This window comes from Podarcis gaigeae (genome assembly GCF_964106915.1).
Source record: "Podarcis gaigeae genome assembly, chromosome: 9".
NCBI lineage: Eukaryota > Metazoa > Chordata > Lepidosauria > Squamata > Lacertidae > Podarcis > Podarcis gaigeae.
Window position 1 is genome coordinate 48,912,889 of NC_139685.1, and position 27,468 is coordinate 48,940,356.

Sequence of the window (27,468 nt, forward strand, 5' to 3'; positions counted from 1 at the left end):
TTCAAGCCAAATTAAGAGGTCAAAAACTGTCAGTTTCAAAGACCTTGAAGGGCAAAAGCTCATAAGAAGCCCTCCTCAAACCACAGAACTAAATACTTGCAAGCAAACCCAGGTTTGTGAGAAATGAAAGCAGAAATCATCCACAAATTACCAACCACTTGATTCACTCCAAGGATGTTTTTGAGCAGTTAGGAAAGGATGTTTATATGGGCTACAAGATATGGCTGGTTCTAGTTAAAATAGGTTTTCTTTCTGTTAATTTGACTTGAAAATGAGGTTTCAATGACATATTGTATTTTAAAAGCCTTTTAAAGGCTTTTAATGTGTGGTTTAGCAACAGATAAGCCCTTGAAGAAAGCACTGGAGCTGAAGCATGTCAGGCTAATTTAACAACAAACACGAATTCTTTACAGCATCTTTAAGATTCATTTCTCTTTTCTATTTACACTATTGGATGCATCCTGTATGAAAAAAGAAGAAGAAGAAGAAGAAGAAGAAGAAGAAGAAGAAGAAGAAGAAGAACAACAACAACAACAACAACAACAACAACAACAACAACACTGGGTGGTTCCCAGCATAAAAATACAAAATGAAAACAAAAAATACATAATAGAACAAAAACAAACCAAGAACACCCCCTACCGCAAAGACATTTAAAGGCCCATAGAATGTTAATCAGCCAAAGGCTTGGTTACAGAGAAAGGTTTTCGCCAGGCACCTAAAGATATGTAATGAAGGTGACAGGCGAGCCTCCCTGGGGTGCACATTCCACAAATGGGAAACCACCACAGAAAAGGCCCATTCTCCAGTTGTCATCCTTCAGACCTCTCATGGAGAAGGCACACAAAGAAACATGAGTTATCTAGGGTTCAGATGTGTGCAAAGAAGCAAAAAATCACTTAAACATGCAAGAAACCAAAGCTAATGATTTAAAAATTCAGAAACCCACTAAATGGAGCAACTTAACCATCCTATCTGAATTTTCTGTGATCTTATGACATCACCTCTCTACACATCCCTATACCTTTGCCTCAATATATGCTTCCACCTACTCTTCCCATACATCCTAAAAAAGCACCCAAGGCTTATGAAATCCTCATCACCTCCTCCTTATCACAGTGAAATCTAAACAAACTACTCTCAATTCCAATTATTATTGCATCTGGCTGCTGTACCTGATGAACGCAAATATTGCATTTGTCACAGAACACCATCTCATTGCCATCTTCACCATCTGGAGACTGGCAAACGTCACAGACAACATCCTCATCATACTCAATTCCAAGCCCTTCCTCGGTCTCGATAGCATGATTCATGTTGTCATAGCATCGCTGTTCAAATTCTTCCATGACTCTCTCCATAGTGTATTCATCCAGTTCAGGCATCCCTGGGAAATCAATCCAATGATGTTTGCTTTTAATATAATAGAGACATTGAAGGACACAGCTTCCTTTATCAATCTACAAGCAACCAGATCACTCTGTTAACATTGAACAACTGATCAAGTGGGTTATTTACAATTTCATGTACCTTCAAAATAATCTGCTGAAAGGCATCCATTAGATAACAATAACAAAAGCCCAGAAAAAGTGTGCATCAATACAGTACGGTTCTTGTTTATTGCCAGTAATCCAAACACACATACTGGACAAAACAAAACTTTAAACCCAAGCGTAGCATATTGATTTTGCAGTGGATGGTTGAAAATCTCATACAAATGTTTTATTTCAAGGTATTCAGCTTTTTAAAGAGCCAGCTGCTCCTGGGGCTATTTTGCCAACTATTACTACGTTTTTATAAGGTGCTCTGCAGAACTGCACACCTTCATAAGGGGTTAAATATTCATTTTGAAAGGGAACATACTGCTCTTCACTTCAGACCATTTGTCTAATTTTAGCCATTTCACAGTTGACTCTTAAGCCTTCTTAATTGCTGAATAAATTCCAGATGCTTTTTGAAAGACTACTTGGTTTCAACAATGAATTGCTGCTACAGAATAAAATGTAACAATAAAATAAAATAAATGCATGATACAATTGTCAGAAGTCCAAAACAATGTTGCCATTAGTTAGCAGAGCCAAGAGGTGAATGTCACTGCAGCAGTTCAATTTTTTCCATCAGTTCTAGGGAAACCTGAAGGGTTTGGAAGCTTCTGAAGTCCCCAAACAACTCTAGACTGTTTTAAAACTATCATTCACTTTTCTATTAATACATGTAAAGATAAGATGGAATTGGCTTTCCTGACACATTTCCTTTTTCCACTTCCTTCACATTAATCTAGGAATTAGAGCTTTGAGATGACTGTTGCCTTGCCACCCAACAAAAATAGTGTTGACATTTGTGCTGTTTTTCTTTCCCCTCAGTTCTCCACACCCCTCTCTCCTCCACATGCAGGGATATACAACTTGCTTCTGAGCATTCCTATCCTCCTTTTCTTTCTGGAAGCTACAAGTGCACCATATGAATTGGCAGCTGCACTACAACCACCCCAGACTGCTCCCTGTCACTTGTCTCACAGCTCAGCCAAAAGCTGGCCGTAACTGGATGTTGCACTCACCCATCTCTTTGAATTCTTCATTAGCCAGTTCCAACCATGCTACGTCCATGAAATTAAGGTCATAGCGACAGACGCTCTCTGCCAAGGTCCGAATGTCTACGTAGCCAAGCTCAGGGGGCTCAGAACCTGAAGAAAGGATGTACTTCCGAGGTCTTGTAAATATGACTGCTTTTGTCTCAGATACAACCCTGAAAGTATAGCGAACAGGAGGTGTTAATTACACCAGGTTGCAATCCTCCTTAAAGTGGTGAAACCTCCATTCTCCAATGCAATTACTGCCAGAGGCTTCAAATTGCTATGCAGCAAAATAATGGTAATAATAAAATAACAACAGAAAAAGATCATCTGGAAATATTGTAGCACCAAAGGGATGCACGTCTGCAGAAATAAAAATACATAAATTTTATTATTTATTGAAAGCATCTATATCCTATTTTTTCCATTTAAAATTACCCTCAAGTTACCTTACAACATACCATATTTATGAGAATCTAATGCACCATCAAATCAAATGCGCACCTCAATTTTCAAAACCTTGAAACCAAAAGGGTATTTGCTGGCGCCATCAAATCTAATGTGCACCCTAATTTTGGCCCCCAAAGGTGTGCATTACATTAGAATAAATACAGTATTTAAATTGACACCAGCATCTGAATAATACATACCCAAGAAAAATAACACAAAAATTATACTCTTTTTTAAAAAAACTAATTGCAGCACACAAATATGGAGGGAGAAACATCACTCAAACAGCACACCAGTTCATGCAAATTACAACTGAATTATTCTATTATTCTAGAAACCACAAAGATAGTACTGTAATCCATGTACTGAGACTGCATGGTCAGTAGATGGTAGATGTTCTGGGGGTGTTAAAAAAAAGTCAATGTTTCTCCATCTTCTGTCAAATGGTGTAAAAATGCAAGTCATAGTGCCACAGACCTCTCACACAAGGATTCCCATGAAATCAATAGATTTCCTCCTTCCCACCATGACCAAATTGCACCAAATGGAGAGGAAAAGTTGGATGAGGAATTGGAAGGTGTGAGTTGACCTCCCATTTCTTCCAGCAGTCTGTTGTACTGCTTATGCACTGTGCCCAGTGAGAGAGGGCGAACAAGATTATATTCACCCTATAGGAATTCTCCATATGTGGATGCCTATACATGGAACTCTATAGGCATCTACATATTCTGTATGTTGACTTTATGGAATCTGCCACAAGCCCCAAAGTTCAACAAAAGATAAGAACACTAAATAGTGTTCTGGAAATTTAGGAATTGTCTTCTGTAGTTATACTATTGTGACAGGAAGATGATGTCTGCAAAAGTTCCTTATCTAAAAAGATGCAAGCATGAAAGTGTAAAAATAGGAAAATGGGGGGATACAACACAGTCAAAACAGCAATTTGGTTTCTTAAATGTACTGCTGCGGTTAAAATAAATGTTTTTATGAATGTTTATAAGCCACTCTTTTTCTGTGTGAATCTAAACTGGGGATAGGGAACCTGTGCCCTTCAAATATGGCTGGACTACAACTCCCACCATTCCTGCCTACTGGCAAAGCTGGCTGGGGCTGATGGGAGATAAGAGTCACAGGTTCTCCACCTCTGGCCTAAATTAAAAGCATCAGATTTACACTGCTTGGGAAAAGACTTTGATATGACCAAAACTAGGTTTAGAATACAGGCCATACCGCATTTTTAGCATTAATTATGCAATCACAGATCTACTTCATAACACGAGACTGCATTTCAAAGTTGGAAGTTAACGGAGGCTGCAGTCACATGAAAGAATCATGGGGCAATACTCATGACAGGAACAAGGGCTAGAGGTTACAGACATAAAATCCCATAGTCATCTGGAATTTTTCAAAAAGAAACTTTCAGAAAGAAACCCAGTGCCTGCTCTGAGTTAAGGCCAGGTTGGAGCAGCTGTGCTCCCCCCACATTTTTCGATTACCATCAGCCCCGGCCACCACAGTGAAGGATCAGGGATGGTGGGAATTTAACAACTCTTGAGCCAATGGGAGGATGCTTCCCTATTCTTTATGTCTAGGTTCAGTGGCGAAACATTTAGCCCCCTGGATTTTGAATGCAGAAATCTGAACTGGGGCTTTGTGGGTGTGTCTTCATATACAGAAGGTCCCAGGTTCAATTTCCAGCATGTCCAGTTAAAAGAAATCAGATAAAATGTGATGGGAAAGACCTCTGCCTAAGACCTTGGAGAACTGCTGCCATTCAAGTGTCACAATACTGGGTATGACAGAAGAGCAAAGAGTCTCATTTAGTATAAGCCAGCTTTGTTCACTCTGCTACTTAAACAAATTGCACAAAGCAGGAAAATCTGTACCAGTGTACGCACTTTCCAATGTGACTTCATTTTGGCGGGACATTCAAGAATTTAGAATTTTGCATAGCATTTGTTGCTGCTGCAATTCGTTCAACTGTATATAGGTAGCACTAGGATGTCTAGAAAAACAAATGGGAGACCAGCACAAGAGAAAATGACTAGATCACAGGGAGTTCTGAAAATTGGACTTAGTGCAGGTCAACCATCATGATCACTAGAAGTAAAATCTACCCTTGTAAACATGCCATTAAAAAATTATCAACATTTAACCGGTGCTTGCTGGCATTCCTTGGCAACAATGAGAGATAAAAACCTGCTGCATTTTAAAGAAAGTCAAAATCACAATGATTCTCAAAAAGGATGTATTAACTTTTTTTTTAAGCAAAATAAATATCCATGGAACAGTTTGTGAAGTTCAAGCCACATCCTAGCCAGAGTCACTGATGACTGCTCCACTTCCAGATTTTTTTTTTTTTTGGGGGGGGGGGGATAGTGGCACAAGAGAAGCAAATAACTCATTAAAGTGCTGTCATTATTTTCCTGGAATGTCTGAGTAGGCAGCACACAGAACATTGGATCCGCTCACAAGGAAGGGCTACAACAAATGTTCAATTAGGAAGAACTCATTTTCAAATAGGAAACAGGAGTCCTCCTTCTGCCAGCATTTATTGTTATAAGTAAGCACTCAGTCTGGGATGTGATGTCCTTTAAGTCACAAGTAGAGGTGCTGGTGGGAAAGGCCTGACTTTCATCTGCAACACTTTCCTGGGGCAAAATCAGTTGGCTAGGATGGGTAACCTTTAAATCAGCAGAGTGGAACCCAAGTCATCAGGTGATCTGCTTTTTAGTAAGCAACCCAACAGGCAGCTGAAAGGTGATGTTGATAGGACAGCTAGCTGTTTTGTTTCCTAATGGGTTCACCAAGCTATACCTGGCTACTGGCTCTGGAATGGTCCCCGGACTGACTGGCACCTGAACTCCTTTCTCCCATTCCTGTCTCCAAGGGTCTGCCAGCACATAGTACTCATCCGGGTTCAGCTGGTAGGAATCAGGCAGCTTCATGGCAGTGATCAGGTCTGTTCTAAATACCTGCAAAGAAAGGAAGTGAGAATGGGGGAGGGATGAGACACTGATATTTGATATTTACACTCTATGATTCACAGCTCCTGGGTAACCATGGAGCACGGTGCACAACAAGGTCACCAACACTGCCAATTAAGAGGCCAGAAAGTTAAACTACATCACCATGCTGAAACAGAGAACTGAAAAATACAGTTTGGACATGGGGCCCATAGTTCAAGTTGCCTTTGTCAAATCACATGACACAATCAAGTTGCTGTGCAAGTGGATAATCAGTTCTCGTCAATTTCAACAGGAAGTGCAAAAACTCAAAATATCCCTAAATATAACCCCAACACAAGGAGTTGTATCCCAAGATGAGATAGCCTAATTCTTTCCCTTGTGAAGCTTGCTAGCGTCTGTACATCTAGTAGCTAAAAAGGGAGAAGAGGGGGAAATATGTAATTTCAGCATCTTGTTTACTGGGATCCTCATTTCAAGAGATGTCCCATACTTCACATGGTCAGAGCCCAGATATATTTCAATAGCCAAGTATTACAGCATCTTTACAGCATCTTCAATATCCCAGGCTCAATCCCCAACACATGTAGATTAAAAAAAATCTGCCACAGCTACCAGTCAGGACTAGGGCTGTGCGATAAATCACCATATCATTGAATACCCAGGGGGTAGCTCAGCCCAACCATACTTTACAGATAGTTTGCAGGCACCATGTCTCCTGCTTTGTTTGCTCTCTCCCTCCTACCTATAAGAAATGATTATAAGTCCTCACACAAACCAGCAAAGTCTTTCAGCTTCACCCATATCTTTCAACTTAAGAGCTCAACTAATTATGCAGAGCTGGCTAACAATCCAGGAGGGACCCCTCACAGCTAGATAATCAAAGATCCAGCAGCAAAGTAAACAAAGAACATAAAGAACTGGAAAGCACTTCCTTCTTTCCTCACAAAAGAAGCAGAATAATTTTTATTTTTAATTTCTGTTGGTGTTTATGTTGTTGGTTCCCCCTAAACAGCTTTCTTCCATACTAAAAAGGTTTTTTAAAAAATTTAAAGGACCAACTTTTTCCCTTGTTGCCCTCCCCTTTGATAAAAAGGGAGACATTGGTGGGATAAGGACTTTGGGGGGGGGCTTCTGTGTGGGGGGAATGGAGGGGAGAAGATATAGCTGGCTGCCTTATGCTGAAATGGGAGGTTGAGCACTATGTGAAAATGATAGGGAGGGTGTTTTTCAGTAAGCAGTGCAAGAAAAAGTAGAAGTTTAGTTGAACTCAGTGGGGCTTATGCATGCAAAGATTCTACTTAGACCTTTGAGTGGGGAAGCAGATTCAACTTGACTAGTAAATCACTTAAACTACTCTTAAATTAGTTGAAACTATATTACAGTATATGGAAGTTTAATATTTTTATTACTTCCTTACATCTTAAGGCCCTCCACCACCGTGGGGAGCCTCAGCAAAGCCCTCTGCAGCTGCGGGGAAGCACGGCGTACCCTCCACTGCTGCAGGGAGATATGGTGGGACCATCTGCTACCGCAGGGAGCCCCAGCAAGGCCCTCCGCCACTGCAGGTGTATATCATGATATATCAATCTTTTGTGGTGTTTAGCTGTTGATATATTGTGATGTTGGAATCCAGATATTGCCCAGCCCTAGTCAGGACAAAGAATACTGGGCAAAATGGACCATTGAGCAGATCAGTAAAAAGCATCTCCTTAAATCTCTACACGCCACTGATCCATTATTTTAGGAATTCTGCATTAAATACTGTTAAAGTTTCTAAAAATTCATCAACTTTGTTAAGGGTCAGAATGTACAATGTGATTGGCAGAAGGCAGTGCAGACAGCAGCAAAGTAAATATGTCTAGAATTTGTCCATCATACACTTTCCGCAACAGAATCTGATGGAGGGATCACATTGGGATCACCCTAACTCTGCTTCTCCTATGAGCCAGTTGCAGTAACAAAAATACTTGCATGGGAGAAGCATGCATTTGTACCAAGACCCTTGGTCTTATTACCTACTAAAGATAATTTCTGAAGCTGGTTTTAAGACAACCATTTTAGATGGGAGTTATGCTGTTTTAATGCATCCTTTTGAGGTGAGAGCTAATCTTTAATACACCATGCAGGCACACTCTGATTTTCAGTTCTAACAAAGGTCCCATGCAGAAATGCCCTGAACACTTCACATATGCAGCTGTAAACACATAGGCTCCCTGTTCAGAGCTTCCACCAAAGGCACAGGGGTGTAGAGGAGCAAGCCAGCAAGACATTTGGGGTGGCCAGCGACAGCAACTCTGCTCTCCTTGCACATGCTCAGTGAGACACATGAGTGGCATTTATGAGTAGAACTCAAGGGGAGGCACCTTCCTACAAAGTACACCCTATCAGATGTTGACTAACATGTAAAAAAAGTCACAGCCTAAGATCACATCACCAGTTGCATTTCAATTCACTCCTATGTGGCACAGCTGGTAAAAGCAAGACTTGCACCCATTGTAACAGATATAATAAGGCTGAGTATAAATCTGCACCAGGGATCATGGAAGTAGCATCTCTGCAGAATCTCAGCCACCATGAAAATGAAACTCAGGAGGATACAGGATACGAGCAGGTCACAATGCATGTCAGATGAACAACCATGTACATTCATTTAAAAATCAACACCACAAAAATGATGTAGACCAAACTGGCCACCAGAGGACATGCTACATATGCTGGGTCTCATAGTTTAAACGAAAATATCAGCCAGGAAAGTTCCTAGCCAATATATATCCAATGCTTACCACCTGAAGCAACATCTGCCATCCAGATTTACAACTGTTTGTAGCTATGGTTCAAACTGTGCTTTGAACGTGAATGATTTCTGAAACTAGTAAAACATCTTGGGAAGTTGTAGGAAGTTATCAGCCACAAGCAAGCAGGGAAAGGGTCCCAAACCCAGCATGTGTCATGAGTTAGAGCCATACATCTTTGCGGAAAGCACTTGCCTGTGTGCAACACAATCTGATTTGTCGCTGCTCATCAGCAAAATACAAACCATGAAGTGGCAGGCTTTAAAAGAGAAAGGCTTTGCATGCCTAAGCACCTTCCAGATCTCTCAATGCGCTTCTGCTATTACAAAGCAACAAGGATCATTCATGCTTAGCACCTCATCTTCAAATCTCTATATTAACTGCCACATGCCAACAGAAGGGTATTTATCTGGAGTTTTAAAGGTGCTGGGGCAGGAGGGAGGAAGAAGCGAGGCCAGATGGCTTTGCTACAAACAGAGTGCCTGAATCAGTCCATGCAGTACCAGCAAGACCTCTAAAATAGTCTGTCTGAAGACTCATCAATTTATGACCAGTGCAGTCAGCAAGGCACACAGCCAGCACCACTCCACGCGCTTATAAAGCAGAAACAGGTTGACCAGGATGTTCACTCTCACACTCTCTCTCTCTCTCTCTCTCTCTCTCTCTCTCTCTCTCTCTCTGTGTGTGTGTGTGTGTGCATGTGACAAAATAATATTGCTTATCTGGCTGAAATCCTCAAATCCTCAAACCACTTGTCGTGTATTAATCCCAGTGTTTTACTGGGAGTGACCAAGACTACATAATTTGAGGATTGCTGCATTTTCTAAACACTGCTGGCATGATGTAAAATATATTTCACGTGAACCACCCAATTAACCAATTGGGTTTACTATACTGTATGTTGTGAGCCTTCCCACATTTTGCCCTTTTAGAGTTTTCCACCAGACTAGAGAGTTGCAAATTGTACAGTCTTGCTAAGTATAAAGTTAAACATTGTTCAAATCACCCTGGGTGTAACTAAAACAGAAAGAGAGGGAGGGAAGGGTGATTTTAAAAAAAAGATTTAGTTTGGAATTTGGACAGATTAAAACAGGGACATAAAAAGATATCACAGAGTCCGATAGAGTCTGACTATCATCCATCAATTCAACTCAAATGATGGTGAACATCCTACTCTGCCTTCTTGCCTAAATAGAAAGCATATTACATTTAGGTTGAAAAAGGTTGAGAAGGCACTCCTGACATACCAACAGCTCCTGTCTGTCCCCTTAGAGAAGCCTGCATCACCCTTAGCTAAGGTGCGACCCACAATTGCATAGGGAGTGGGAGGGAGATTTCAGAATTTTTAACACCCTTTCTTTACCAAATAATAATTTTTCAAGAACTCAAGAGAAACAAAACCAAAAACAGAAGAAAAGAAGAATGTAAAGAAACATGGCGTTTTGGGGGGAAATATTGCAGAAACTCTAAAAATGCTGCAAAATATCAAAAGTAGGGCTGGGCGATGTTGGGCTTTTAACACTGCAGTGTTTCGCCAGTAAAACATCATGGTTTGGCAATATACTTTGATGTTGAAAAAAACTGCATTGGCTCTAGCCGGAGAGATGCTGGGTGAAACTGCCACAGGTCTCAGCATGGGAGCTAAGGTGCTTTCACCCCAGCGCCTCATGGGCTATGGCCAATACAGCTGGCCCCAGCCTGCTGCTCAGCTGAGGGGCGGTAAGGCACCTGCCCCCAGCTGAGCGAGCCCTAAGTTCCTTGGCCAGACTCCACTGGGAGCAGGAAAGCTCTTGCCCCCTCTGGAGTCAGCCCCGAGTCCCCTGCCACTCGTGCTCCCTAGCTGAGCAGCCCAGATCCCGCTCCTACTCATATAGAAGCAGGAGCGGGATCGGGGATCTCTCAGCTGGGGAGGGGGAGCACTTTAATAGAGTCCCCATCCCGCTGCTGACTTCTGCAAGCCAGTAGTGGGTCAGGGGCTCCATAAAACTGCTGGGCTGAGGTGAGGGTAGCAGCACGCTCTTCAGCCAAGCAGTTTAAAGAAGTGAAGGAAGGAACAAGCTGTATCAGCACCTCGCCAATTCAGTTTGATTCTCCCTCTGCCAGGGCAGAGTGTGATGGTGGTTTCACCAGTGGTATACTGCTGGTGAAACCGCCACCGCTTGAGTCCCTCTGCCTCCAGTTCCCAGCTAGTTTGTTTGTCTCTCAGAGCATTGAAGGCAGAGGGACTCATGAGTGGTGACCGTTTCACCAGCGATATCCCACTGAGTGAAGCTGTCATCACGGTCTCCCCCCACATATATTGCCCAGGCCTACTCTTGTGCCAGGGACAAGATTTTAGACTAAAAAAACCCTTTATTTTAACTGCCTAGAGAAAAACAGGGCGTGAACGCCTTTGAGCTAAACATTTGTGATGAGTTGCTCTGGCTACAAAACAAAGGAGGATTTAATGGAACATCAAGGATATAATTTCCAAGAATCACTGCCTCGCAATGCCATTCCTGCTGCTCTGCAGATGCAAACCGCATGCCTAAATCCAGCATTGCAGAATTACTGACCTCCAACCCAGTGACTGGCACACAGTTCTTCAAATATAACTTTAAGAACTGGTGCTGAGTTTGCTTGCTTTCCTCTTCCCTCCTCATCTCTTTCCCCTTTCATTTAGTGTCTTTCGACACTTGGAAATGGGCAACATACAGGAACACACACACATCCAATATCTAATTATTAGCATGGGAGGTCCATCAGCAACTGCTTTCCTATTCATTTCAGTTAAAGCAGCAAGCCTGTGCAGGCATTCATTTACATCATGGGTTGGGAACCTCTAGCCCATAGGCAGATCTTTAGCCCAAAAGGCCATTTTCCCAAAACCATATCCAGCTGCCAACTACTTCCCCTGCAGGAAATGTGCTGGTGAAGCAGCCCCCTTATGGAGAGCAGGAATGAACTCTCTGCTCATCAGCTAGGTGCTTGGTGCTGCTTTCTAGCATGTTCCTTGTAAGGAATGCACTGGTGAAGCAGACCCCTCCCCACACCCTGCAAGTCAACTCTGAGAGGCAAGCAGGAAAGCCCATCTTTCAGCCACCTGACCTCACCATGATGTAAGATGAAAAGTGGGTGGTTCCACTCATATGTCAAAGTTGGCCCATGGGCTGAGGGGGAGGGCAATAAAGATCTGGTCCACTGTGTCAAAAAGGTTCCACATCTCCAATATACATGCATGGAATTGCTTCTACCATCAGAACAAAAGAGGCAACCCATACATATTAATTCACTTGGCCAAAGGATTATACTGTCCACCGTCATGAGCTTGAACAAGCGAAGGATAAAGAATTTAGAAACCTGCCAGGGCAAGACCCCAAACATGAACATGTAAGATATCTGATTATGATGAACCAGACAGTCTTCTTAAGAAGTTCAACCTACAAAGAATATCCCTTTTCTTCTAGTCTCATATTTGGCTCAAAGGACATCTGCCAATTTGTAAGGCGTGCAACAGATTGCACTTGGTGATCCATCATGAAAAGTTCAAACTGATTTGTATTTCCTCCTTTGATCTGTTCTCAAAGCAATGCAGATGAAGCACTCAAAGAGACAAAGTTTTCTGGTTTGACCGCTTTGCTGAACAAGGACTATTATTCATAAGTGCCACGTAATGGTTAGGAAACTAAGGAAACACTCCTAGGTACACATTTTTCACTGTTCACCACAAATAAAAAAACCCAAACATATTCCCCGATATATTTTTTGAAAAGGAAAAGGACTAGTAAAAAAAAAACTAGGTTGGGTTGGTGCCAAACTAACCCAATATTCACGGCTAAATAACTAACTTGATGCTGGCAGGGACTGTGGCAGCAGCTGAGCTCCCTGATCTCCTGGCCAGAAGAAAGGTTGCTGGGTGCCAGCTGAGACGGAGCAGAAAAAGGAAAGAAAAAGAAGTATTAGGAAAAGGAGACACATCTGTGTTTCAGCAAGAAGCAGGAGCATTTAATCAAGAGAATACCTCTGATGGTTTCCGATCTTCGTGCTTAGAGCATGAACTTCTCCGATGCTGGGACCTAGAATGCTGGGACCAGGTTGACAAGCCTAGAAAAGGAAAAGAAACATGGAACTGAGAACAATGGTTATTTTGGCCCCAAAGGGGTCTCTATCATCATCATCATCATCATCATCATCATCATCATCAATTTATTTATACTCTGTCTTTTTTCTCTGGCAGGACTCAGGGTAGCCTTTGCTCACCCCTCTTTCACACAAGCTGTCTAAGCCAACTTCAGTGGGAACCAGTCTGGTTAGAGTGTATGAGGTTTACTGAGTAGCCTTGGACCAGTCACACACTCTCTCAGCCTCACATATACAGTGGTGCCCCGCAAGACGAACGCCTCGCAAGACGAAAAACCTGCTAGACGAAAGGGTTTTCCGTTTTGGAGGCGCTTCGCAAAACGAATTTCCCTATGGGCTTGCTTCGCAAGAAGAAAGCCCATAGGGAAATCTCCGGGGACCTCTTTTAAATGCTAGCGGTGGGGAGCAAAGCCTTCCCCCACCTCCAGCCTTCAGAAGAGGTCCAGGAAGGCCGGCGGGGGCCGAAAGGCTTTGCTCCCCACCGCCAGCATTTTAAAAGCAGTCCGGGATAGCAGGGAAGCGCTTCCTGCTATCCCGGATGGCTTTTGAAGGCAGGCGGGGGGGAGCAAAGACTTTTGCCCCCCGCCAGCCTTCAGAAGAGGTCCAGGACCTCTTCCGAAGGCAGCGGGGGGCAAAAGTCTTTGCTCCCCCCTGCCTGCCTTCCCGGGAGAGCGGAGAAACGCAGCGCTGCGTTTCTCCGCTCTCCCGGGAAGGCAGGCGGGGGGGAAGCAAAGACATTCGCCCCCCGCCGGCCTTCAGAAGAGGTCGGGGGACACACTGTCCCCGGACCTGGTCTGAAGGCGGTTTCCATAGGAACGCACTGATTGATTTTCAATGCATTCCTATGGGAAACCGTGCTTCGCAAGACGAAAAACTCGCAAGACAAAAAGACTTGTGGAACGAATTAATTTCGTCTTGCGAGGCACCACTGTATCATCAAAGGGTGGCTGGGAGTTTAATAACGGAAGGAGAAAAACTATAGCTGCTGCCTTGAATTCCTTGGAAGAAAGGAGGGAAATAAATGTCATGAAATAAATAAAAAAAATAGTTCACTATGGCAAGCAAGAACTACACTTTCATTCCACTTCTTGGTCTATACGTCATAATGAACATGTGGGAAGAAAACTGCTGGCTCAGTTTAAGGTCCCTGTGATCATTCCATATACAGCAATTGTTCCATCTTCATATAGATTAATACAATTAATACAACAGTAGCTGCCAACTGTAGCAAGTGACTTGCAGCTTTTCTTCAGTTTTTTCTCCCCCCACCCTCATGGAAAATTGAAAAGTTAGGTACAGTACTCTACAGATGCAGTTGATCTTACGAAAAGGTCATATTACATTAAAAAACAGTTGCTCAGAAACAAGAATTTTGTACCAATCTTTCATATCTTTTCCCTTTGTCAAGATATTATGCCCCAAATTATCTGGACAATTTTATTTTTATTATGTGCATCTCCATATATTTTTACTGTTTGTTCTTGGTCTATATTCATCATTGTACCAACTAGAAAAAGTGCTGCCAAAATTACTACCAGCAGAATCCATGATTGTGCTGTCTGTCCATGCATGTATGTACGTATACCATCAAAGTTCCAACTGTGTGCACTTGTTGGGACAAGTGGTGGGGCATTACCATCTCCAACATGGGAACTACCCAATGTTATCTGCTGTCTGTAGCAGGGGCTGCACTAGACAAGGCTTTTGAGTAATACTTATGTTTTTTATTTTAAAATTAGAGTAAATAAATGGTATGGGGGGAAGCTTGGAAGAGCTGCTCACAGAGCAGGCCCAAAAATAAAATAATAATAAATGAAACAGATGTATTGAGGCTATTATTCTTCCTAGCAATGGCTGAATGCAACTAAACTGTATAATTTTTGTAGGATTTGATATTCCACTATCAAAGTAGTAGGAAGATTAGATGATGGTATGCATGTCATTATTTTATTTAAAAAAGTAATGATAAGACATGCATATTAGGAGGGGAGAATGGCATGTCTCAAACTGAGTAATGACATAAACACTGCAATGTGCTTTTTAAAAGCAGAAGAACCCAGTTCTTACGATTACCAACCTTTGTCATTTTCTTACTGTGTTAGGAACAGCATTCATTTTAATTTGTTTGCAGTCCTTCCCGACAGTAGATAGAAAAGCAAACAGGAGGAAATAGTTCAGGAAGTGTTGACAATATTTGTTGCTTAATTTAGGCCAGGCACAAGGAACCTCTGGCCCCTAGGCCAAACTTAGGCCTGCCAGGGGTCCTAATTTGAACTATGAGGTCTCTTTTCATCAGCCATGCCCACCTGCCCTACAGACCTGCTGCTGCAAAGGAACAATTGGCAGGGCTTGGGCACACTCCTAAATGCTCCTATGTATATATATATTTTATTAAAGTTTTTAAACATAAATGCAAAGATAAAAAAACAGTATAACATATATCATAACATGCTTTCGTAACTTCTTTGGACTCCCTCACATCCCCGCTCCCACTTGCATCATTGTCAATTCTTGCCTGCAATTTATCATCTTGTTTAGAATCTTGTGTCCCATTCATTCAACTCTATTCTGTTAATTCTCCAATAGGTTTCTAATTTTTCCTCAACTTACTTATCATCTTAATTCCATCTAGTTTAGTGGTGCACAATTATTTATAATCTAGCATCCTTTCTTAACATTCAACCAAATTACAATGTTTTTTAAAATAAATCTTAAATTTCTTCCAGTCTTCTTCGACCCTCTCCTCTCCCAGGTCTCGGATTCTGCCAGTCATCTCGGCCAGTTCCATGTAGTCTAAATGCTCCTATGTAGGCCCCCTTTTACTTTTATTTGGATCCCTATGCAAGCCCCCTGGGTTCGGCTCAACTCAGAAACTCCCAATCATAGATTCCAAATGGAGTCAATTTCTGCCACAAGCAGGGCTCACATTCTTCATTTGAATCTCCAGGTTGAATTCAAGATGGGATTCAAAGGAAGAAAAGGGGGGGGGACATCAGAAGTGCTCTCTAAATGGGCACATCCAATTATTTCCTGTGAAATTGTCACCTGGCATCATGGTGTCCTTAGGTGGGTTCAAGCCTTCCATCCTCTCAGTGTTTTCAGGAAAGACTGCTTTATTAAAACTAAATATTTCCAAAAAGATTCAAACAAGATAGCAGTGCTGATGAAGAGCATGGCATTCAAAAGATTTTTTTTGTAAAAGTCCGCTTACGTACGGTATTTGCCAACTCTGCTAAGACAAATCATCTGTATAGCACTAAGATAATGCAAACTAGGTCAAAAAGTCTTAACAAAAAAAAAATTCCTTCCAGTAGCACCTTAAAGACCAACTAAGTCAGTTCTTGGTATGAGCTTTCGTGTGCATGCACACTTCTTCAGATACGAAGTCTTAACAGTCACCACATTAAAAGGAAACTCATTATCAGGAAGTCAAAATACTGGGAGCTTGCGTAAAATGGTTAAATACAGTGGTACCTCGGGTTAAGTACTTAATTCGTTCCGGAGGTCTGTACTTAACCTGAAGTTGTTCTTAACCTGAAGCACCACTTTAGCTAATGGGGGCCTCCTGCTGCTGCCGCGCCGCCGGAGCACGATTTCTGTTCTCATCCTGAAGCAAAGTTCTTAACCTGAAGCACTATTTCTGGATTAGTAGAGTCTGTAACCTGAAGTGTATGTAACCTGAGGTACCACTGTACTTGGATAGAATGATATTTCTCAATTTAGCACACATGTCTATTGTTGAGTATCATCACTCTGCCCATTATATGTTCCAAGTGTTCTACATATATTGGCGTATACACATTTTTCCCAAGGACAGGTGAGGCGGAAAGAGACAGAGAGACACAGAGATTTTGACATTTTAAAAATGAGCAAGTCTCCATGAGCTGCCAGAGCATATCCGGTGTCCCGGGGAGCACGCCCAGCCACCAATATGCTACGCTGCGTGGCATAAGATTAGCTACAGAGTGCATAATGCAGAACAGTGTTGTAAAACCAGCTGCAGAGCACCCAGCTGTGTCCCAGGAGAGCTCCAGGCTGCTATCATTTCATTGACACTTCAAAGCCTGAGCCCTCTTGGAGGCTGCACGCGGTCTTCCCCACTGTAAATACAATGCTTCTACATTGCAAAATCAGACAGCACAACAGAGTTTCCAACATAGAGAGGCATGCCTAGCTGCTGCTCCTGCTCAGTGCTGGTATTTCCATCTGCCGAGAATCTTTCTGGGCTCTGTTTGAGCAAGAGTGGGCACAGTTGCCAACAGCACAATTTGTTGGGAAACCATGCAGCTGGAGCAGAAAATGGAAGTGGTTAGAACAGTCTGAGCTGCCAGCCCATCATCATAAAACCTTATTTCAGACTTCCTTCTCAGCCTGCCAAGATCATGGAATCTCAGACAATCCACCCACCAGTCCCACGCAATGAAGTCACAGTCAGAAGGCAAACGCTGTGCAGAAAATTGCCTGCAAAACAAGCAATTCTGAACCACCACCCTCCCCCCCCCCAAAAAAAAAACAGGGATCCAACAAGGAATGTATGGCATTAAAGCACCAGAAATTACAGTTAGTATTCTACTTTATTACAGCTATAACTGCAGGTGCATTGTCTTCAGATTATATCCGGTACAGTATTGTATCCAAAGCTGGAACAGTGTGGAAGGTGAAGAGTGATGCAGGAGAATTCACAAAAATCACCTCTCCACTTTCCTTCTGGATCAAAGAGCTTTCTGCAAGGGAAAGGACGGCACTGAATACAACCCGTTGGGTCTAACAAGGTATCTTCTGACATGATCACTGCTGGTAGATCTGCTGGTCAATTAGCTTTCTCTAATGCAGTGTATAGCAACAACACTATTCTTTATCTGATCATTCTGGCAAGAAAAGATAACCCCACCTTGCAACTAATCCATAAATGACACTTACCTCTACTAAGTCTGCCTGCTAACATATAACTTTATTAGATGTTTGTGGCTCATTGATCACCTTAAAGTAAATGGAACCCACTCTTTTCCTATTCATAAAAACTTCCCTATGTGGTTGTCAGGATAAGATTCTGACTAGCTACAAGCAACCAGGAAAATGGGTCAACATTTTCAAGATCCTAGCAACAACAGAAAAGGTACACACTTCCTATTTTAATTTATCCCTATATACCTTCTTTTGTACTTATCCAACAGCATGGTTTACATTTTCTTAGCCAGAATACGTTAACTATGAATAACAAAAGTGCATGCCAAGAGTTTGTGGCAAAGCTTCTACAGCTAACCCAATATGCCAAAGATGGTGAACATCATATGTGCAATTCAATAAGAAAGTAATATTATAGTCACATCTTTACGAATTAAAAACAGATATTTGTACTTGTTCCTTTAGGAACACAGGAAACTGATTTATACAGAGTCAGACCATTGGGCTAGATGGCTCTCCAGAATTTCAGGGAAGGCTCTTTTCCGGCTGCACCTGGAGATGCCAGGGATTGAACCAGCGACCTTCTGCATGCAAAGCAAATGCTCTAGCACTGAGCTACAGCTCTTCCCCTATGGCCTTTCCCTACCCACAGACAGATTCTGGAAGACAAGGTGATTTCACAATTAAGAACTTCTATTTTTAATGAATCATTGTTTAATGCTTTAAAAAAATCAAAGGAAGGTTGCATCTAATGTGGCACTTCCATCTGTGGGTAGTTTGAGAGACAATTGTGAGACTTCTCAGCAGGAAGAGGAGGTGGAAGGAATGTGATGTGAAAGTGTCTCCAAGGCAGCATCTCTCAGGTGGGCACCATTGCCATTAAAAGAGAACAAGGGAGGTGTTCATGGTAAGTTCCAGCACCTCTTTTTCTAGAAAACAGCACTGCTCCAAGGTATGGGATCCCAGAGAAACCAGATGAAGAGAGAGATGGAGAAGCAGAGTCTGGCTCTCAGACAAAGGAAGATTTCCAGTGCAATTTAAAGGAAGGTAATTTTTGTTCATACTATAACTGACTGCTCTGGCGCCACCTCATGTTGACCTCCCTACCTTCCACCCTACCAGTCCCAATGGGCATAAGCAACCACTGCAAGCCACACACTGAGAACTTGGGGAAAATATGAGGTACTGTCTCAGATGCTGAAGGCATGGAAAGTGTGATACTTCGGCATATCTTATGTTCTCCAAATCCCAGCACATATCCAAAGAAGTTCCATCTTCAGTTCTGTCAGAAATCAGGAAGGTAATTTTTGTGCTGGGGTTTATGAAGTTTTGAAACACAGGCCTAGCTTTCTTTCTCCCTCTGGAGCATCTTACGGGATTTTGCCATTATCCTATGCTAAAGCTCAATATTTAAGCATTAAGACATGTGTAAGTAGACTAAGGCCCGGGCCAGATCCAGCCCAATCGCCTTCTCAATCTGGCCCACGGACGGTCTGGGAATCAGCATGTTTTTACATGAGTAGAATGTGCGCTTTTATTTAAAATGCATCTCTGGGTTATTTGTGGGGCATAGGAATTTATTCATTTCCCCCCCCCCCAAAAAAAAAAATATAGTCCGGCCCCCACAAGGTCTGAGGGACAGTGGACCGGCCCCCGGCTGAAAAAGTTTGCTGACTCCTGCATTAAGACATGTTGTATGAAAATGAATGCCTTGAAGTTAACAGTTTCCAAACTTCTTAAGGGTGAGGCATTTCACCAGATTACTTTTAGAAGCAGCTCACTCATTAACCACCACACTAGGAGCACGTGCTTAATTAACTCAACAAGAATACCTACCTGTTTTCACTTGTCAAATGCTGGAGGGCCCTAAATATAGTGCTGGTTCTATCTTTATAGGAGAAATTACACTATCAGAGTCATTAACAAGTTCAAAGCTTATAAATCTTTGTACTCTTCAGACCAAACCCACACCTATTCAACTTCAGCAACAGTATTGTGATGTGATGCGCTGTCAAACAAGAGGGGAGAAGGTCAGAGTACAGTGTTGATCCCCACCTTATCCTTGTTGATCCCCACTCCCCCCACCACCACATTTTCTCTTCATTGAACTGCAATGCCTGCTTAGTGCTATTTATATTGTCTCACTGTAATTCTGATCTGTGGCCTACACACGGACTTCCACTGCAGTAACAAGAATATATTTCTAGTTTATTCAGTTGTTTTGTATAGAATTTCACTATGTTCTGAACTTGCTTCTTTGCATTAAGCTAAACAAATTATTTACCTTCTTCCACCAGGTATCACTAAATGTGCTGTACTCGCTCCCTTTGATCTTCCATGCAATATTTCACTTGATGAAATACATTTGGGATGGGCTTAGCGCATTTTATATCTGAGTGTGGTTAAAATTATGCAGAACTCGACTTTAACATGATACCAAAATACCTGGCCACAGAACACACTTTACTGAAAAGCTCCCAACCTCAGTATGAACAGTTTAAAAGCTAGGAGCTCACTCCCATTAAAGCCAATGGGGGTTTGCCAATTAGTTCAGTGAGAGCATTATTATACTCCAAAGCCGCAGGACCACGGCGTTCAGTGTGGCTTAAGAGCATGAAGCATGCTAACAGTCAAGAAAGAGGAAGAGGGACGGAGATGTATTATCAGGAAAGCAAGATTCATCAGAACTATTATACTGCTTTTCCTGGTAATGGGATCTCACTTATTCTACCCCCTTGTTTTTCCTCTTTCCTATCTCTTTTGTCTTCTAAGGAATAGTGAGGCAGAAGACTGAAAAGAAAGGGGTGGGGGAGAGAAAAGGGGTGGAATGAATGTTGCCAAAAAAACTGACAAGTGTAGAAACAGAACAAAATAGAATCAGAAATGATACAAGAAAGCTTGTACCAAAAAAAAATAAAAAATAAGCCATTCTAGGCTGATCTAACTGACAGTCCTGCTCCCAATATGTTACTTGGCAGGCAGTCTAGTTGATTTTAATAAACTTCTAAGTGCACATAGGATGGAGACCTGAAAAACTATGGCTATCAAAAGGATAAAAGGCACAGCAAAACATTTAATTCATATAATCGGAAACACCTCAAGGAACATGGAATAGAGCTCTGAGGCTTTATCAAGCACTGCAGCTCAGCTGGTGCTAATTATTCCTGTGTGTTAAGAGGCCTTCCTCTTCTGTCTCCTCCAGTGTTCAGCCACCCAGCCTCAAAATCAGCTCCAGAGGATTGGGCACACTTTGGAGTAGACTCTGAGAGCATGCAGTGGAGAAGGAGAGGGAAGTCCTACTGTACCAGCAGAATCCCACCAGCACAGTACTAGACACAACCCCTTAGCTTTGAACACTAAGTAAATTTAAAGCAACAAACCTTTATTCATCACCATGACCTCCTTGGAGGAAGCATCAGATACACATTTGATAAAAACAAAGGCAAAAGCAAAGTAGCTTCTTGGTGTTTTCTGACACCACCAAAAAATAGTTGGCTTTCTTCCCTTTTCTTTGCAAGCCTTTGCCCCAAGTTGACAGAATAAAAACTTGAATTCATGCAATTATATGGAAAATATTTATAAGTTAAGGGTTGTCTGGGATTGTTTTCCAACAGCAAGAGGCCAAGAATCAAAAATTCAGTACAGCTTGCAGACCCTCTTCACCAGGCCATAATAATAAAATGTTACATCAGTAGAAAACAAGCAAATCTTCCCAATGCATTTCAATCGAACCCCCATAATACACTGAAGAGTTTTACTAGAGGAATCTTTTCCATATTGTAATTTGCCTTTTGAAAGATGTTTAACTTAGGCCTGCATCATATCAGAATAGAAAAATATTCTCAAATGTCAATACCTCTCTTCAGTGACTCAGTCTATGTTCCCCTATTTACAATTAGGTCATAAAACACTAATCAAAAGCCAAACTCCATTACATTTTTCTGCTTTCCGACTTCAACAGCCAGGAGGGCCCCAGAACACTTTGCACTTAAATCGCACCTTCCATCCCAGGAGATGAGCATTCATTTATGCTAAGCCACATCTAATGCCTTTGAGAGCTATATAAATTATACAAATAGAGAATAAGTAATTTACTTGTTTGGAGAAGTAAAACATTTTTCAAAATGCCACTGCTACCACTGATTCATCACAGATACAATTTTTCTATTTTTAAATGGAAAAAACCTCAGTGCCAAATAATCTAAACTCAGGAGACAGATTGGATGAAACTAATGTTAGCTGCACAGAGAGCGAAGAAGAAAACCTATTACTATGGGTAGGACCCATTTACACAACCAAATTAGCATGCTGAGCAATACAGAGGATTTGTTTTGTTTTTAGTGCTTAAAGAGCAGGACAACAGTCTGTACATTTGCTCATGTTGTTGACCTGACTATCAGATTCTGCCATCACAGCAAGGTTACTAAGAATAGGAACATAAACTGGTAATGACTGGAAAGGCTGCATCTTCCAAGGTGTGCTATGATTTTGAGGGTGAGAGCAACCACTGGAACCCAAGGAAGCAAAGGATAACCCCCAATTGTACTCCCTATAGGCTCTTTCACTCCTTTGGGATTAAGACTTTGTGATCTCACCTGTGAGAGAGTGAGTGCTTTGTGTTGGCAGGGACAAGACAGTCCTCTGTCATCAAATCACAAGCAGAAACTCAAGGATCTATCCTTAAAGCACCCACGACAGCTCCTGGAACATTCCACCTGTTTGATACTCACTGCCATCACCAATCTTTTATTCTTATTGGCCACTAAACCCCTGACCCAAGCTGAGGCTTTCAGAATGCATTCACTGCCTGCTCCTTAAATTTTTTAGAAACATGTGGAAATTAGGACTTGCGAAAGAACTTACAAGTGCAAGTTCTGCGGTGTCCAAGATTATGCCCTACATTACTGGGGAGTCCCGCTGAATAGGCTCATCCAGTTCTAACTGAATGCATACAACAGCACTGGTTATTTAAACTGTAGTAAGGACAGATCTGGTAAGTTGGATCTAGGGCATTTTGAACTTGCTAGTGTAGCACTTTCAACCCGTGCCTAGTGATGTAAGGTGAGAATATTTTCCAGAATGAGAATATTCTCGAGAATATTCTCTACTAGAAAATTCTCTAGAGAATATTTTCCACAAACTGTAAATTCTAATGTAAGAACCAGTTTTACAACCCACATTTAAAAAATCTAGTAAATAATAAGTCAAGCTGTGATATTGCCAGTGTAAGTAATGTATAATGGGTTTTTTTTAATCTAGTTACGTTACTGGGCATTGTGTCATTCACCATTGGCAGTTCTGAAATGTGAGCTACATTTTTTTTTTTATTTTTTAGTTTTAAAAATGCTATTCATTTAATTTGATGAATATTTGAATTTATATGTATTTCAACTGTATGTAATAGCCTTTTTTCTATTTTGGTGTGACCTTATTCTTAGCAATTCCATACCCTTGGCCATACAGTGTGATTTTTTATTTTTTTTTACAGAAAGTAGCTTTAATGCTTTATACACTTAAAGTACCTAGGTATATACAATTATGTGTAACAGCATGTGAGGTGGCCTTGATTTAAACAGTTGATGTTTCTATATTTTTATTTAGTGCCAGTAACTGGTTTTTGCAGTGCCATTCAATGGTACAAGGTACCATTTACCAGAGATTGACATACTGAAATATATTATCATATAATGATAATATATTCAATGTTAAGGACTTCTTTTTTTATATGTATGCACAAAGTTTTGTTTTAGTCACTAAACAGTTATTATTAGAGCTATTAGAAGCACAAGATAGCCTGTTACTGAATTTATTTGTATCAAACCTCAACATGCCAATTGTATTTTTTGACTTGTCCTATAACATGTACATGTTCTAACGGAAAAATAAAATATGATTTAACTACTGAGTTTCCTTATACCAAACCTTAGTGCCATCACCTGTGAATATTCTCCTATTTAAATGAAAATTCTCTAATATTCTCATTAATTGAGAATATTCTCGAGAATATTCTCCAAAAGATTATTCTCAAGAATTTAACATCACTACCCATGCCCATGTCACACAAGCAGGAGAAGGGCTCCAAGCAATCTGTAGCACTTTTCCTTTCTATGGAGAGCTATCTGCAGAGCTGATGCCTAGTGTCTTCCTTACATCTGCCGATCAAACTAGACTAGGGGTCAAGAAGAGATATATCCACTGTCTCGTCAGTTTTATTTTCTGCATATTCTCTCTCGTTCCACACATATTTTCTTTTGAACCATGAGGGAAGATCATGAGGGAGAACATGTTGTTTCTTTGGAGGTGAGAAACACAGTATGTGAGGAAGGCCCTCCCAGCTGTCACCTTTGATCTACCCTGTCATTCTAGAGGGATTTGCCACCTACTTCACCAGGTCATTATCCTGTTCCTGATGGGAGAAATACGCACCTAAAAGATATTGACAGAACTGGGCAGTCAGTGATGCAGTCATGTGACTACTTCACCACAGGCCAAACAGAATTCACATTTATCACATTGCTGCAAAGTTACCAAAGAGGCTTGAACGCTTATTTAATGAAGCACTCATATGATCACTTACAGAACACCAGATTCTTATCATGCCATCCCGAAGGTGTGAAGAGGTCTGCAATCCATGTAAAGCTTCCTAAATCTATACATGTCTGGCTAGTTTTATTGTAGGTAATCAGACTTTGCACCAGCTCTAGAACATTTCTTGGGCAGAAAGGAAAATGAGTCTCTAAGGATAGATTCAGGCAACTCATTTCTCTGGGTGATAAGCTCACCCCAGGCAAAACATACAACAACTGTTATTTCCCACACATTCTTACAAAGACTTTTCCCAGGGAGGGTCAGTGTTTAAACAGAAGCTTAAACATAAGTTTAAACATAAGCTTCAAATTATTACAAAAGCATGCAATAGTTAAACCCAAAACCTATAGTCATGAAAAGCTACCTTAAGTTGTCAAACATGACTATAATGTTTACACACAAAGTACATTTTTAAAGTTGAAAAAGTGGAATTCCAAATAATATGTGTTAAAGAGATATGTGTTTTTTCAAGACCACAGCTGCTGAACAGAGATAAAAAGAAGCAAGCCCCTACTCACAGGCTTCCAATCTACACTTGTTTTGCAAACATGGCAATGCAAATGTTCAAAATAATATATTACTTTTTATATCTCATTTGTTGGCAAACAGCAGCATTTCAGTTTGAGCACAGTGTGGCAGTGGGCCTGAGTCTCCAAATAATAAAAAACTGCAAGGAAATTTTGTATTCCAAAATTGTCTCCCTTCCCCACTACTTGGAAAAAGCTACTGTACCCTTTGTATCATGGTCTCATCACTGTCTACTTTATGAACCATTCACAAAAGCTCTCACAAACCACTATTTAGGAAGCAGTTGCTTAAATTACCCTTTGTACTGCATGTTAGTACTCCACAGGAGTGGGTATCAAAAAACAACATGCACAATAGGTCAACTTTTCCTATGTGTTAACTTAAGGGGCCTGCTTACACATAAGCAGTGTATAGAAAAACAGGAGTATTATGAACCCCATTCATGATATGCATAAGAAAATGGTGACATAAGCTTGACAAGCAGCCTCAAATCAAACTTTGATCCCCATATTACAACCTGAAGACTTGACAACATTTACAACTGATGTGGCAAATATTTACTTCAACACTTTAAACCAAAAAATACTTTAATTTGTTTGGGTTTGGGGGTAGAAATGTATTACTGCATGCTGTGTAATCAGCTGTAAAGCCTTGGGATGCCTTACTGCTGTTCACCTATTGAAATCTGTTTGATTTTAGCAAAGCTTTTTCATATTAGCTCTCTACCCAACTGATATGCAAATCACCTTTGTTATTTAAAGTGCCATATGCAAAGTTGTGTGTATGTGTGTGTGTTTAAATAAACTCATAAACCTGGTGTGATACAAGCACAACAAAAAGGAGCACTTACTGCCATTGTCATCAGAATCCTCACTGCTGCTGGGAAGTCGACCTCTTTTCATGATCTTCCCGGGTAACAGCAGGCAGCCTGTGAAGAAATGCAACAGAAACCAGAAGTTATCAAGTTCTGAATCAAAGAGCTCACAAATGAAAGCAAGTGCCATTAAGTAGCATAAATAAAAGCAGCAAACATCCTGAAGATGTTCGGTTTAGAATGCATCCCATGGGACAGCCAAAAAGAATATCTAAGTTGATTGACAGGGGCCGTCCCTACAGTTAGACAGAGCGCAGCAGCTGCCCTAAGCAACATGCTGGGGAGTGGTAGCAAAACCTTGGAGAACAGAGATGGGTGGCTTATGTGGCTTGCCCTGTACCGCCACCTAAGCTAGCCTCCTGCCTTCAGGTACAGTTGAAGACAATGTCCAATCACCAGTTTTGAAAAATAAAACTGCTAGCCCAGCTGACTTCTGGGCATGGACTAGGAATGGGGCACCATACTGTCCTTTGCCTCAGGAAGCAGAATGTCCTGGGCCACCATTGTTGATGGAATCCTCAAGCCAAGCTCACCCCAAGAAGATGTAAGATCTTTTTTATGGCTTTGATATTAGCAAATTTAAAGCAACTGCAACAGAGCATATACTTTGTCCCTATTTAGCCAATATTTATATTGTACAGCGCATTTATGAAAAGGTTTTACAGTCGTAGGAGGCATCAAAACAGCAAGACTAATTACAAAGGTCACTGCATCCCTCAACTGAGCAAGCAGTATGCATAGAAATGTTCCCACACTAGCCAATCACTAAGCTCCTATGACAACACAGAAACAGAGACTGTAACTGAACAGTATACCAAACAGAGACTGGATTCACAATGAGCTAACATTTCCTGAGTGAGGATGTGCATGTGAAGATGTGTTGTGGGAGGCTAATTCATAATGCATTAAGACCATAGATACATAAGTTGAGCAAATTATCAACACTACGTTCATGCTGGCCACAATCCTAATCCATGTTGAGCCTTTCACATAATTTAGTCCCATGTGGCTCCCCATGGCAAGAAGTAATTTCATGGCAGAAAGAACAATGCAAGAATCTACCCCACTGAGACACAGAAAAAAGGATATCAAAACTTCTCTCAGTAACGGTACTGCTGCTGTGCGATCTGCTCCCAAATCCTTAGGTTGTTCTGATTTGCAATTCAGGATTTGTTAAAAAGTCAAAGCAGCAAGGCAAGTGGAGAAGTCATCTACACATTTATTCTTTCTTATGGCTGCACTTGCTGTATTTATTCTGACAGCTATCAGGAATTCCTAGTTTCTATCCTTCACTGAAATAGCCATCAGTGATAAAGATAGGGATTTGTAAAGCCAAAGCATGGGTAATTTTAAAAAATATATATAACGTAAGAAAACATTTGGTCTCTGTTTCTCACTTCCACATTTAGGAGGACACTGCTTAAGGATCTTTTCAGCACATGTGGTAGCAACATCCTATCCATGAACAACACTTTCAGCATTCAGAAGGAGTCAGAATATAGACAAATTTTATAAATGTTTATTTGGTTACCAATGAGTTTGGCAAGGGTACTTACACAGCCTCTCCCTGATAATGACTGAAAACATCAGCACCTGTTACAGATAGGTAGCCGTGTTGGTCTGCCATAGTCAAAACAAAAAAATTCCTTCCAGTAGCACCTTAAAGACCAA

The 27,468-nt window shown here is 41.3% G+C and overlaps 1 protein-coding gene across 20 annotated transcripts in view; it reads right to left on the reverse strand.

The window, feature by feature from the left end:
- Positions 1–27,468, reverse strand: part of JADE1 (jade family PHD finger 1) — a 155,190-nt gene that overhangs the window by 23,208 nt on the left and 104,514 nt on the right. For 10 of the 20 annotated variants that reach the window (XM_083755562.1, XM_083755563.1, XM_083755558.1 and 7 more), the window contains 5 exons: positions 25,774–25,851; positions 12,784–12,866; positions 5,840–5,997; positions 2,558–2,745; positions 1,176–1,387 (listed from right to left, as the gene is read on the reverse strand). In XM_083755562.1, the coding sequence (XP_083611688.1) occupies positions 1,176–1,387; positions 2,558–2,745; positions 5,840–5,997; positions 12,784–12,866; positions 25,774–25,825 (693 nt within the window). In that variant the 5' untranslated portion in view covers positions 25,826–25,851. Of the gene's footprint in view, positions 1–1,175; positions 1,388–2,557; positions 2,746–5,839; positions 5,998–12,610; positions 12,686–12,783; positions 12,867–25,773; positions 27,391–27,468 lie in introns of all 20 variants that reach the window. The other 10 variants (XM_083755567.1, XM_083755568.1, XM_083755569.1 and 7 more) reach the window with 3 other exon arrangements.